The sequence below is a fragment of the Piliocolobus tephrosceles genome, chromosome 1 (genome assembly GCF_002776525.5).
Source record: "Piliocolobus tephrosceles isolate RC106 chromosome 1, ASM277652v3, whole genome shotgun sequence".
NCBI lineage: Eukaryota > Metazoa > Chordata > Mammalia > Primates > Cercopithecidae > Piliocolobus > Piliocolobus tephrosceles.
This window is the reverse complement of record NC_045434.1, coordinates 176,833,393-176,848,883: the sequence shown is the minus strand read 5'-3', so window position 1 is coordinate 176,848,883 and position 15,491 is coordinate 176,833,393. Positions and strand designations below refer to the sequence as shown.

Sequence of the window (15,491 nt, the reverse complement as noted above, 5' to 3'; positions counted from 1 at the left end):
TTTAAATTTTCGTATCTTTTCTCTCTTATTTTATCTTTTCCGACTAATGGAGGATTTCCTCAACTTCATCTCCTTAACCATCTACTGACTTTTTAAATCATATTTTTAAATTTCCAAAAACAATAATCTGTGTGGTTTTCTATTCACATTTTATAGTATTCTATTCTTGTTTCATGGATGCAGTATCTTCTCTAACCTCCTAAAAGGATGACAACTGTTAAGATTTTTTGGTTGTTACTTTTTAAATTTTTAAAATTGTTTTATTTTTATTATATTGCCAAAGTCAAATACTTCTGACAAAGGTTGTCACTTTTAAAAAAAAATTGTCTTCCTTTATTTGGGGCTATTCATTTTCTCCAGGAAAAAATCCATCAATTTCCTGGCAAGTGGCAGGGTTGAGGGTAGGATAGGAATGATTTTTGCCTGCCTGAGCGCCAGGTGATGGAAGGTGACTAGAAGTCTTATGAGCCTCACCATTCCAGTATGCAGGTTATCCCCCCATCTCCTCTTTTAAGTATTGCATTCTTCCCCATATTCTATCAGATGTTCACTAGTATGAAGTATTTCTGGTTCAATTTTTCTGTCTTTTTGGGGTAGGTGATATTTAACTGAATAGTTACAAGAAATGGGGATGTTGACTTTCAGGCCGAGTTACCCCTTAAAAGACTTTGAATAGCCCTCTTATTTTTAGCCCAAGCCTGACACCCACCTTCAGTTACTGAGCTTTTGTAAGTTTCTGTGATGCAAACTGGCTTGGTTCTAATTGGCATCAGCTTCTAGAGATACTACACTATAGGCACTACAAATACGATGGTGAAAAAGATAAACTTCTACCCTCAGAGAGCTCACTCAATACTGGAAGCTTTAAGCAATAAGTAAACAAATGAATAAGGTTCTTTTCAGAAGCAATGAGAACTTGTAACAAAGCACAATAAGAGGAAATATATATATAGTGATATCGATGTCTATTTTAGACTAGTCAAAAAGATTTCTTTGAGGAGGGGCAAAAGGCTAAGGCAGGAGAATCTCAGCAAAAATATATCATATGATTCTGGAATAAAGTAAGTACAAAGGCCCTGAAGCAGGGTAAAAAGCTTAATGTGTCTGAGAAACAGGAAGGTTAGTGAGTGTGGTTAGAATGATGTAAGAAAAAGGAAGAATGATTGAAAATATGGGCAGACATAAAAAACAATGAGTTTGCGTCCTTTGTAGGGACATGGATGCAGCTGGAAACCATCATTCTTAGCAAACTATCACAAGAAGAGAAAACCAAACACCGCATGTTCTCACTCATAGGTGGGAACTGAACAATGAGCTCACTTGGACTCGGGAAGGGGAACATCACACAATGGGGCCTATCATGGGGAGGGGGGAGGGGGGAGGGATTGCATTGGGGAGTTATACCTGATATAAATGATGAATTGATGGGTGCTGACGAGTTGATGGGTGCAGCACACCAACATGGCACATATATACATATGTAACAAACCTGCACGTTATGCACATGTACCCTAGAACTTAAAATACAATAAAAAAAAAAAAAAAAGAAAATATGGGCAGAACCAGGTAGGCCAAATCATTTAGGGCCTGATAGGTTAAAGCCCAGAGTATGAACTTTGAAGAATGACAAAAAGCTGTATTAGGAAATTCAGCAGGGAAATGACATAATCTGATTTACCTTCTTAAAATTCAATCTGGCTATTGTGGGGCAAAGGGGGAAGACAGGAGATCAATTAGGATGGTTGGGCTACAGTAGTAGATGTAGAGATGGCAAAGAGATTCAGGACATATTTTGAAGATAATGCTGAACTACTTGGTGGTTTGAAATAGGGTGTAAGAGAAAGATAATAAGAATAGTAAGCTTTTGCCTCAAGTGATAGATGAATGGTGGGAGAGGTCTGGAAAGGAAGAAATGGAGTGCGGCAGGAAATTAATAGTGGTCCATAAAGGGTACTCAATAACTAGTAATCATTGTTTATATTAAAAATCTTCAGCCAAGCACAGTGGCTCACACCTGTAATCCCAGCACTTTAGGAGGCCAAGGGGGCGCAGATCACTTGAGGCCAGGAGTTTGAGACCAGCCTGACCAACATGGTGAAACCCTATCTCTACTAAAAATACAAAAATTAGCTGGGTGTGGTGGCACATGCCTGTAATCCCAACTACTTGGGAGGCTGAAGCACAAGAACCTGGGAGTTGGAGGTTGCAGTGAGCAGAGATCATGCCACTGTACTCCAGCCTGGGTGACAGAGTGAGACTCCATCTCAAAAAAAAAAAAAAAAAAATTTTTAAGATCACCTTACCAATATGCTAGTGTTACAAAAGATGCTTTGTGAACTCTCTTGAGAGTCTTTCACCTAGTTACCCACAAGGATTACAATGATAAAATCAGAGATCCACTTTATTATTTTTTTTCAACTTTCAACAGATGCAAAAAAACATTTTAGGCCAGTAGCAGTGGCTCATGCCTGTAATCCTGGTATTTTGGGAGGCCGAGGCAAATGGATCACCTGAGGTCAGGAGTTTGAGGCCAGCCTGGCTAACATGGTGAAACCCCATTTCTACTAAAAATACAAAAAATTAGCCGGGCATGGTGGTATGCGCCTGTAATCCCAGCTACTCAGGAGGCTAAGGCAGGAGAATCACTTGAACCTAGGAGGCAGAGGTTGCAGTGAGCCAAGATTGCACCATTGCACCCCAGCTTGGGCAACAACAGCGAAACTCCATCTCAAAAAAAAAAAAAAAATTTAAAACACTGCCCATTTATTCTGGAACACACCCCACATCCACATTCATTCACCCTTAAGATATTTCAAAAACCTGATTATTTAAAAATTATTCAACATTTAATTCAATTTGATTTCTTTCTTATTTATTTATTTATTTATTTACATACAGGGTCTCACTATATCACGCAGTCTGTGGTTCAGCAGCACAACTGAAACCACCTTTGCAAAAGAGAAATCTGACATAGAAATCTCTATCTTGCCTCCAACCTCAAGCTGTTTGTCTTTGGTCATTACTGGGCATAGGCCAACCTAACTTTGGGAGGAATTTAGTTTACAGTTTAACCTTAAAGCAAGGATGATAATAGCCCTTCCCAAAACTAAACCATCTTTGTAAAACTAAGGAAAGGCCACAAGGTTAGGATTATGGGAGGGGCCAGAATTCTGCTAAAATGTAGGTATAGCTCTACAATCTCTTACTGCTTGGGAGTCATGTGGCTAGAGATCACAAGATTTATGACTTCTCCAACAGCTCCTATAGATAACATCACTATTATAGAACCTAAGACTGGTTTTCTGAGAGATTTTTTCAGACTGACCCCACCCAGACTTGTGACTCATGACTCAACTAGTCCTGTAGCCCAGCGTTCCCCAACGTTTTTGGCACCAGGGACTGGTTTTGTGGAAGACAATTTTTCTACAGACTCGGGGGAGGGGCAGGTGGAGGGATGGTTCTGGGATGAAACTGTTCCACCTCAGATCATCAGGTGTTTGATTCTCATAAGGGACACACAACCAAGATCCTTCGCATGCACAGTTCCCAACAGGGTTCACGCTTCTATGAGAATCTAATGCCACCACTGATCTGACAGGAAGCAGAGCTCAGGCAGTAATGCTTGCTCACCTGCTCACCTCCTGCTGTGTGGCCCAGTTCCTAACAGGCCACAGGCTGGTACCGGTCTATAACCTGGGGGTTGAGGACTCCTGTTGTAGCCCTACACAGAGGTACACTCAGTGCACAAGGACTTTTCCACACCCCCAATTAATCAGCAGCACCCATTCCCTCAGCCCTGCCCACCAAATTGTCCATAAAAACTCTAACCTCTAGAGGGCTTCAGGAAGACTGATTTAAGTGATAACTGCTTCTTTGGCATGGCTGGCCTTGAGTCAATTAAACTCTTTCTTACTGCAATGCCACAATCTCAGGGAATTGATTTTGTCTGTGCAGTTGGCAGGAAGAAGCCATCATAGCTCACTACTCCTAGGCTCAAATGATCCTCCTGCCTCAGCCTCCCAAGTGCTGGGATTATAGGTGTGAGCCACCATGCTCTGCCCCAATGTGATTTCTAACAACTGATCTGGTCCATTCTCATTAAACAGAAGAAATCAAAGCACAGAGGTTAAATAACTTGTCCTAGAGAATATAATTAGGAAATGGTGGAGCTGTGTGAACTGTACAAGAGAAAGAGTGGAAGAAAAGGTTGGAAAAACAGATCGAACCTTAACTGTCAGTCTAAAGAATTTTTGACTCAATTTTGAAACCAATGTGAGCCACAAAAAGTTTTAAGAAATAAACTATACAACTAGAGCTGTGTATCAGGAAGAGTGAAAAAGAGGGCAAAAAGGCAGGGAAAATAATTCACTCCAGGTGAAAGTGAAGAAGGCTGAATTACAGCACACATATAAGGGAAGGAATAGATGCAAAAGTCTTTGAATATTTAGAATCACAGCTTAGCTTCTCATTAGAAGCAAGGAATACATGATAACCAAAAATGGCTGGAATTTTTCAGGATGGATAACTGGAAAGATGGCTGTCTTAATAACTGAGACTGGGAAAATATCCTGCCATATTCTCACAGCATTAGCTAATGCTAGTCTATTTCCAACATAGTATAGTTTACTTCTTAAGGAGACTCTCTGGGAGACAAGAAGCCTCTATTTCTCTTGCATTAATCATGATATTACCTAGCACAGGGAGGGACTGAGTAGTTCCAAGTAAATATTTGTGAACTGAAGGCATACTCTTCAATTTCATACTTGGTGCATTGAAGGAGGAGTCTAAAAGAAATATTAAATTTCTCATGGCATAAATAACAAAAAAGAGGGGCCCAGTGCGGTAGCTCAAGCCTATAATCCCAGTATTTTGGGAGGCCAAAGTGGGAGGACTGCCTGAGCTCAGGAATTCAAGACCAGCCTGGGCAATATAGTGAGACCTTTCTCTATAAAAATGTGTTCAAAATTAGCCAGGTGTGGTGGCATCCGCCTGCAGTCCCAGCTATTCAGGAGGCTGAGGTGGGAGGACTGCTAGAGCCCAGAGGGCAGAGATTGCAGTGAGTCTGGGCAACAGAGTGAGACCCTGTATCGGGGTCGGGGGGAGGTATGAGAACAAACCTGAGTGTATAGTTCCTTAGAAAGGCCACCGGGGAGTGGAAGTGAGTGGGGCGTGGAACTGGGTTACAGATCTTGAGCATAAGACTTCCTGGCATAAACAACCTTATTCACAAGAGACCTAAACAATCAGTCCCTGCACTCAACAAAGTACTTTATTGTTCCTTTTTTTAACTGATAACTTTGAGCAACTGATGATAAAACAACCAATCTTCACTGGGCCCATGTATAAACAGAATACATACACATGAACAAAATTTACGCAAGTACTACCTCTATGACTTACTAGGCCCACACTTTTCCTTCCAAATAGAAATCTTAGGAGGAAGGGAGATAAAGGGAAAAAGGGAAACTGGGAGGTTGGGGTCAATAAAAAGAGAACTACAAAGGTTCAGCTCACTCACTCCTGCTGGGCACACAATAGCTCTGGCAGAAGAGAACCAAGGTATTCCCAGAGGATTAAATGCCTGCCATCTGGCAGATCATGCAGATAGTCTTCTTTCTCAAGTAGACTTTCCAAAGCACTAACAGAGTAATTTTCAGCACACTCTTTTTCTTTCTCTCTTCTTTTCTTTCCTTCGTTTCTCTCTCTCTCTCTTTCTTTTAAGCAGGAGACCTTTTCTTCAAAACTGTTATACAGAAGTTCAATATAAAAAAGATAAAAAGGGGAATTGTTCTGACTAGACGAAGCCAAGAGAACAGAAGTCTCATCTACTCAGCAACTTCCCACCTGGGCCAGCACCTGAGAAGGCACATCTGTGTAATCCTAGGGTTCCAAGAGATGGATTCTTCCCAATGTAGATCTAATCTCAATTTGGGGGAAAATGCTGGTTCATACTTCTACACATATAAAAGAGAGCTTATAATGTTTACAACTTGAAAACAGACTAAGAGCCATACCAACAAATAGCAACCAAAAAATTTAAATCATAAGTATTAACAGCAAATTGCTAAGACAACCAGAAAGCATTTAGAAAATACAAATTCTAAGAACCTTGAGAACAAAACATAGTCATGCTTGATTTGACATTTAAGGAGTCACAGGGAAGTATAATAAATGTTTCTACTACATTAATACTCCTCTGGGTAACAAAAGCCAAGAGGACTTTGTTTGCTCTAGGCCACTGGTTAGAATAATTTCCTTTTGTTGTATTCAAAATATATAGTGAAAGTGAAGACATAAAAACATAAAAGATATAAATAATTAGAAGCTTCTTTTAAAAAGTAATCCACTTTCAGGCTTTTAAACCACAGTATATTTGAGACAGATGGCTTATACAGAACAAAAATGGTCACCATCAGAGGGCAAACCCACGTGGTTAACAATAATTATCATTCTCATGTATTATACTTGCAGTGTGACACTTCCTATGCCAGAGGCTTTATATATATCATCTCTTTTGTGGGCTTATTGGGAAGATTTAGATAGACTGAATGCTACCTTTCATACATTAGAAAACTTGGCTGAGAGCAAAAAATATTATTTTTTTAAGTTAAGGGGGATGAGGGTGGAGGTGGGGATCATTCCTAAGCAAAAGTATCAAAAGGAGATAAGCTAAGAAAGTATATCAAGAAGATACAGAATAGGAATGGTAATGTTGGTCTCATCACAACCCTACATGTTTCTAGGCTGGAACACATATACCTGTAGCAAAACAAAGGCAAAGATGTAAGTAGCCCAGCATTATCAAATACAGTAGGCACTAGCTTCATGTGGCAATTTAAATTTAAACCAATTCAAATAAAATTTTAATTTCTCATTTGCATTAGCCATATTTCAATGCTTATTAGCTACATGTGGCTATTCGACAGCAGAAATATAGAACATTTCCATCACTGCAGAAGGTTCTACTGGACAACAATAGTAGAAAACCGTTGAATCTATTAAAAGCAGCAGTAGGCACTCAACACGTGTTTGGTGAGTAAATTAATAAAAAAATGGCAGGTGCTTTGCAGATGCTGCTGCCACCGCCGGGAGCCCTGTACTATCAGCCATGGTCAACCCCACCATGTTCTTCAACATCACAGTCAAACAGCAAGCCCTTGGGCCACGTCTCCTTCGAGCTGTTTGCAGACAAAGTTCCAAAGACAGCAGAAAACTTTTGTGCTCTGACCATTGGAGAGAAAGGATTTGGTTATAAGGGTTCCTGCTTTCACAAAATTATTCCAGGGTTTATGTGTCAGGTTGGATGGCAAGCATGTGGTCTTTGGCAAGGTGAAAAGAAGGCATGAACATTGTGGAGGCCATGGGGCACTTTGGGTCTGGGAATGGCAAGACCAGCAAGAAGATCACCATTGCTGACTGTGGACAACTCTAATAAATTTGACTTGTGTTTTATCTTAACCACCAGACCATTCCTTCTGTAGCTCAGGAAAGCACTCCTCCACCCCATTTGCTCACAGTATCCCATAATCTTTGTGCTCTCGCTGCAGCTCCCTTTGAGTTCCACGTTTTCCTTGTTCCCTTCCATGCCTAGCTGCATTGCAGAGTTAAATTAAGTTTATGATTATGAAATAAAAACTAAATAACAACAACAACAAAGATAGGCTATTATAATAGGCCACTAAAAGAAGCACCCAGAGGAAAATAAACTAATAATAATAGCTAACATTTACTGACCACTTACCACATACAAGGTACTATTCTAAGTGATTTACATGTACTAATTTAATTAATCTTCAGTAACAACTCCATAAAATATTTACTGTCAATACCTTCATTTTATAGATGGGAAAACTAAGGCTCAGAGAGGTTAACTAAACTTTCCCAAGATCCAGGATTTGAATCCAGACAGTCTGATCTAGAATCTAGAGCAAGCTTGTCCAACCCACAGCTCATGGGCCACATGCAGCCCAGAATAGCTTTGAATGTGGCACAACACAAATTCATAAACTTTCTTAAAACATTTTGATTTTTTTTTTGCAATTGTTTGTTTGTTTTAGCTCATTAGCTATTGTTAGTGTTAGTGTATTTTATATGTGATCCCAGATAATTCTTCTTCCAATATGGCCCAGGGAAGCCAAAAGATTGGACACCTCTAATCTAGAGTCTTCTTTTTTTTTTTTTCTTTTGAGACAAGCTCTGGTTCTATCACCCAGGCTGGAGTGCAGTGGTGTGATCTCGGCTCACTGCAAGTTCTGCCTCCTAGGCTCAAGCCATCCTCCCACCTCAGCCTCTAAAGTCACTAGGGCTACAGGCGCACACCACCATGCCCAGCTAATTTTTGTATTTTTTGTAGAGAAAACCATGTTTTCACCATGTTGCCCAGGCTGGTCTTGAACTTGTGAGCTCAAGGGATCTGTCTGCCTCAGCCTCCCAAAGTACTGGGATTACAGGTGTGGGCACACCCAACCTAAAGCCTTCATTTTTAATCATACTATACTACTACTTTTTAAAATAGATCAAACATAAATGTATACAGTGTAGAATGATTAAATCAAGCTAATTAACATATCTATTACCTCACATCATTTTTTGTGGTGACATATTTGAAATTTACTCCTATTGCTGGATTACACAGGAGTTCTATTTTTTCTGTTTTTTTGAAATACACATTATTATTAACTATAGTCACCATACTGTGCAACAGATTTCAGAAAAGTATTCCTCCTATGTAACTGAAACTTTGTGTCTCTGACCAACATCCTCCCATTTCCTCCCCATCCCACACCACTCACCCCTATCCTCTGGTAACCACCATTCTCTCCAAATTTTCTTTTTTTTTTTGAGACAGAGTCTCACTCTGTCACCCAGGCTGGAGTGCAGTGGCGCGATCCTGGCTCACTGCAACCTCCACCTCTCGGGTTCAAGTGATTCTCCTGCCTCAGCCTCCTGAGTAGCTGGGACTACAGGCGCATGCCACTCCACCCAGCTAATTTTTTGTATTTTTAGTAGAGACAGGGTTTCACCGTGTTAGCCAGGATAGTCTCGATCTCTTGACCTTGTGATCCACCCACCTCAGCCTCCCAAAGTGCTGGGATTACAGGCATGAGTGACTGCGCCCAGCCTCATCTCTCTACTTCTATGAGATTGACTGTTTTAGAGTTCATACATAAATGAAATCATGAGTTATTTGTCTTTGTCTGGCTTATTTCATTTAGTGTAACATCCTCCAGGTTCATCCAAGTTGTCCCAAATGACAGTATTTCCTTCCTTTTTGTTGTTTTTTGAGAAAGATTTTCACTCTTGTAGCCCAGGCTAGAGCGCAATGGCACAATCTCAGCTCACTGCAACCTCTGCCTCACAGGTTCAAGTGATTCTCCTGCCTGAGCCTCCTGAGTAGCTGGGGTTACAGGCATGTGCCACCACGTCCAGCTGATTTTATATTTTTTAGTAGAGATGGGGTTTCTCCAAGTTGGTCAGGTTGGTCTCGAACTCCCAGCCTCAGGTGATCCACCTGCCTCAGCCTTCCAAGCTTTTAGTTTGATGCAATCCCTTCATCTATTTTTGCTTTTGTTTTTTGTGCACATCCAAAAAAATTGTCTACCCAATCTCATGGAGATTTTTCTATTATGTTTTCTTTTTCTTTCTTTCTTTTCTTTTTTTTTTGAGACAGAGTCTCACTCTGTCGCCTGGGCTGGAGTGCAGTGGCGCAATCTCGGCTCACTGCAAGCTCCGCCTTCCAGGTTCATGCCATTCTACTGCCTCAGCCTCCCATGTAGCTGGGACTACAGGTGCCTGCCACCACGCCCAGCTAATTTTTTGTATTTTTAGTAGAGATGGGATTTCACCGTGTTAGCTAGGATGGTCTCGATCTCTTGACCTCGTGATCTGCCAACCTCGGCCTCCCAAAGTGCTGGGATTACAGGTGTGAGCCACCACACTCAGCCTTTTCTTTTAGTAGTTTTACAGTTTCAGGTTATACTATACCATTTTATTTCATTTTTTTTATTTTTATTTTTATTTTTTTTGAGACGGAGTCTCGCTGTGTCGCCCAGGCTGGAGTACAGTGGCGCGATCTCGGCTCACTGCAAGCTCCGCCTCCCAACGCCATTCTCCCGCCTCAGCCTCCGAGTAGCTGGGACTACAGGCGCCCGCCACCAGGCCCGGCTAATTTTTTTGTATTTTTAGTAGAGACGGGGTTTCACCGTGTTAGCCAGGATGGTCTCGATCTCCTGACCTCGTGATCCGCCCGCCTCGGCCTCCCAAAGTGCTGGGATTACAGGCTTGAGCCACCGCGCCCGGCCACCATTTTATTATATAACAAGTACATCTAAAGATTTTGCTGTAATGGAATAAAATTTATTTAAAGTCAACTTTCCATGCATTTGCTAGTTCAGTTCATAGTGAAGAGAATAAGAAAAGGAATGGTAAAACAAAAAGATTGGCAAGAAAGATGCCAAAATGCTAATACTAGTTTTAGCCCTACCTGCTGAGATTAAGGGCAAGTTTTATTTTCTTTTTCTTACTAACTCTATTTTCGAAATGTTTGCATTGCAAATATGTATCACCTCTATAATAATAAAAAATTAAAATATGACTTCTTAAGCTAGATGATATTACTTAAAATATGATCATCTTAAAAATTCCTAAGCAGAATATCAAAGCCTCATCTACCTCACTCTTAAACCTAGTGGAAGCCCCCTAACTGATATCTTTGCTACCAGTCTCTCTAACACTAAACCATTCTGCATCTTGTCATCAGTTACCTTATCATTCTAGTTTCTGCTCAGAATCCAATCACAGATCATAAACTACAATCCTTTGGATTTATGCAAACCATTTCTGGATAATTTGACCCAATTCTACTTTTCCACCTTTATCTACCAATACTATCCAATCAAATCCTCAGTTCTTCTAAGAGAAGCTTGGTAGAAAGAACCCAGGCCTTAGAGGAGACTTTGGCCCATACATAATCTCTTGGCCTCAATGGACAGTGAGTGTGAAGATTAAATCTTTAAATAAGTAACACACCTAGTATACAACATGCCTTCAATAAATGGTCATTATTATTATTGTCATTATTAGCCAAATAAGATTTTATTCACTGACTCCTCAAAAAGCTTTGCATTTTTGTATCTGTGCTTTCTATTTCACTATTTGCTCTGAGTTCCTCTATATTCTAAAATCCTATTAAAAATCAAGGTTCATTATTATGCACTACATGCCTGCATCAAAATATCTTATGTAACCCATAAGTATATATACTTACCATGTAACCACAAAATTTTTTTTTTTTTTTTTTGAGACGGAGGCTTGCTCTGTCGCCCAGGCTAGAGTGCAGTGGCCGGATCTCAGCTCACCGCAACCTCTGCCTCCTGGGTTCACGCCATTCTCCAGCCTCAGCCTCCCGAGTGGCTGGGACCACAGGCGCCCACCACCTCGCCCGGCTAATTTTTTGTATTTTTAGTAGAGACGGGGTTTCACCGTGTTAGCCAGGAGGGTCTCGATCTCCTGACCTCGTGATCCGCCCGTCTCGGCCTCCCAAAGTGCTGGGATTACAGACTTGAGCCACCGCGCCCGGCCATAACCACAAAAATTAAATGTAATTTTTAAAAAATTCAAAGTCCAGTTCAAGTTCCCTCCTAGAAGGCTTCCCTGACTCTTCCTTTTTTTTTTTTTTTTTTTTGAGACACAGTCTTGCTCTGTCACCAGGCTAGAATACAGTGGTGCAATCTCAGCTCATTGAAACCTCTGCCTCCCAGGTTCAACAGCTTCTTCTGCCTCAGCCTCCCGAGTAGCTGGGACTATAGGCGCATGCCACCATGCCCAGTTAATTTTTGTATTTTTAGTAGAGACTGGGTTTCACCATGTTGGCCAGGATGGTCTCGAACTCTTGACCTTGTGATCTGCCTGCCCCAGCCTCCCAAACTGCTGGGATTACAGGCGTGAGCCATCATGCCCAGCCTTCCCTGACTCTTCAAAGTTAATGTGACCCCTCACTCATTTGAACTCCTATAGCACTTAAGAGTTTATTCTACTCGGAGCTGGGCGCGGTGGCTCAAGCCTGTAATCCCAGCACTTTGGGAGGCCGAGACGGGCGGATCACGAGGTCAGGAGATCGAAACCATCCTAGCTAACACAGTGAAACCCCGTCTCTACTAAAAAATATGAAAAACTAGCCGGGCGTGGTGGCAGACGCCTGTAGTCCCAGCTACTCGGGAGGCTGAGGCAGGAGAATGGCGTGAACCCGGGAGGTGGAGCTTGCAGTGAGCCGAGATCGCGCCACTGCACTCCAGCCTGGGCGACAGAGCGAGACTCTGTCTCAAAAAAAAAAAAAAAAAAGAGTTTATTCTACTCAAATGGTGGTGTCTTAGTTAATTTATTAGTTCTCTTTCCATCAATGTAAGTAGAGCAAGTATAAATTCCTTGCTAGCAGATACTCCATTTTATATATATCTTGATACCTTTCTGATGTCTGAATATATCACCAGACATATGCTCAAAAAATGTGTTAATCTGGCCAGGTGCGGTGGCTCACACCTGTAATCCCAGCACTTTGGGAGGCCGAAGCAGGTGGATCACCTGAGGTCAGGAGTTCAAGACAAGCCTGGCCAACACGGTAAAACCCCGTCTCTACCAAAAATACAACAATTAGCTGGGCATGACGGCGAGCGCCTATAATCCCAGCTACTTGGGAGGCTGAGGCAGGAGAATCACTTGAACCTGGGAGGTGGAGGTTGCAGTGAGCTGAGATCGAGCCATTGCACTCCAGCCTGGGTGACAAGAGCGAAACTACGTCTCAAAAAAAAAAAAAAAAAAAAGTGTTATTTTGACTTATAAATTTGAAAGAAAGTCACCACAATAAAAATACTGGCTGAATATTTTTGAGGTAGACTAGGAAGCCAATAATTCTATATAAAGATAAAAAGTTTCAAGTAAGCAGTATAATTTAATTCTATAATTTAATACCATTGACCAAACATGTAAGTCATACTTAAGCCATATGAGTTCTCTCTAGCCCAATATAAACATATAAAAATTAGCAATAAATGACCTTAAGTAAATAGCACTTTAAACTTTTCAAAGCATCCTGCACATAAACCCTAACTAAATATACATTGAATTAAATTGTCTTATTTGGTCTCCTTTGAAAATACACTTGGCCAGGTATGGTGGATCACACCTGTAATCCCAGCCTGAATAACACAGTGAGACCTTGTCTTATTAAAACAAAGTCTTTTTTTTAATAAAATAATTTTTGTTTTTAAGACAGGGTCTCACTCTGTCACTCAGGCTGGAGTGGTGTTGCAATCATGGATCACTGCAGCTGTGAACTCATGGGCTCAAGAGATCCTCCCATCTCAGCCTCCTGAGTAGCTGAAACTACAGGCACATGCCACTATACCTGGCTAATTTTTTTGGTTGTTTGTTGTTGCTGTTGTTGTTTGTAGAGATAGGGTTTCACCATGTTGCCCAGGCTGGTCTTAAACTCCTGGGCTCATGGGATCCACCCACCTTGGCCTCCCAAAGTACTGAGATTACAGGCATGAGCCATCATACCTGGCCAAATAAAATTTCTTTTTTGTTTTTTTTTGAGACGGAGTCTCGCTCTGTCGCCCTGGCTGGAGTGCAGTGGCGCAATCTTGGCTCACTGTACTCGGTTCCCAGAGGGAACCTCCACCTCCCGGGTTCAAGCAATTCTCCTGCCTCAGCCTCCCGAGTAGCTGGGACTACAGGCACGTGCCACCACGCCCGCCTAATTTTTTTGTGTGTATTTTTAGTAGAAATGTGGTTTCACCGCGTTAGTCAGAATGGTCTCGATCTCCTGACCTCACAATCCGCCCACCTCAGAAAGTGCTGGGATTACAGGCGTGAGCCATCAAGCCCAGCCAAATTTTTTTTAAAAAAGAAAATATACTTGCCTGACTAAAATATCAAAATAATTAAAGCAAGAAAGATTCTGATACAGATTATTAAAAAGTGACAATTATATAAACTTATAAAAATAATTCTCCACTTTGGGAGGCCAAGGAGGATAAATTGCTTGAGCCCAGGAATTTGAGACCAGCCTGGACAACATGGCGGAACTCTGACTTTACAAAAAATGTGAAATTTAGCTGGATGTGGTGGCACACCTGTAGTTCCAGCTGCTCAGGAGTCTGAGGTGGGCAAGATCAATTGGGCCCTGGAGGTCGAGGCTGCGTTGAACCATGATCATGCCACTATACTCCAGCCTGGGTGACAGTAACACCCTATCTCAAAAAAATAATAATAATTCTCAAAGGCAAAATGTGTCCTCTCAAGTGAGTGCTAAAAGTTTAGGATAGATAACTTGAGGGCGTAATTTTACTTTTATTGTCACTCACTGATTTAATTACAATTTCCCATAAAGTAATCAGGAAAATTAAATAACAATCTCTCTTCTTTGATAAATTACCAGTCAGCAATAGAAAACAACTGTTCTAATGAGAGTAAAGCAACTTGACAGACAGAGGAAGTTGCAATTACCGATAAATGAAGTCTCGATGGGTAGAAAACGACCTAGAATACCACTAAACCCCAGCAAGACAGATTCAGCATGATAAATCCTGAATCCCTCCTTTTTTTGCTATTAGTGCTATTCCAGCAAGCCTCCAATGTTTCAGTTTTCTCGCTGATCAGAAGGAAGAAAAAGCCATTACCTAAGGATGTTGGGATGGGAGAGTCTATTCATGAGCTGTACTTCTTTCAGCATGTTTGCCCGGTTACTGCTCAACGTGTTCATCTTAAGAGCCATCACCTGACCAGAAGCTCGGTGTCGTACCTAGAATATTAAATAGAATAAGAAAAGAGGGTCAAGGGCAACAGCTATATATGAGGTCAACATCTCCAAATGTACAATATGCCAAGATATTTTTGTGCCACTTTAGATAAAATATACATCTAATTACATTAAAGCATCACTTCCATGAATGAAGACGAATTATTCTACCCAAGACCAGTATTATTTCACATCGAGTTGGCCAGAAAAACAATGTTAATAACATCTCAATAAATCATGTCTGATATACACCATGGAAAACTATGTAGCCATAAAAAGGAATGAGGTCATGTCCTTTGCAGGGAAGGGATAAATGGGATATCCATCACCTCAAGCATTTATCATTTCTTTGTGTTGCAAACATTCCAATTATACTGTTAGTTATTTTAAAATGTACAATTAAATTATTGTTGAGTGTAATCACCCTGTTGTACTAAATCTTATTCATTCTATCTAACTATATTTTTGTACCCATTAACTCCTGGGTACCATGAAGCTGGAAGCCATCATCCTCAGCAAATTAACACAGGAACAGAAAACCAACACCGCATGTTTTCACTCATAAGTGGGCGTTGAACATTGAGAACACATGGACAGAGAGAGGGGAACAACACGCACCAGGGCCTGTTGGGGGGGGGCGGCTAAAGGAAGGGAACTTAGAACTTAGTCAATAGGTGCAGCAAACCACCATGGC

General features: G+C 41.1%; 1 protein-coding gene across 1 annotated transcript in view; it reads right to left on the bottom strand.

The window, feature by feature from the left end:
• Positions 1–15,491, bottom strand: part of TESK2 (testis associated actin remodelling kinase 2) — a 129,775-nt gene that overhangs the window by 62,181 nt on the left and 52,103 nt on the right. The window contains exon 5 of the mRNA XM_026455736.1: positions 14,679–14,800. Coding sequence (XP_026311521.1) covers positions 14,679–14,800 — 122 coding nt within the window. The remainder of the gene's footprint in view (positions 1–14,678; positions 14,801–15,491) is intronic.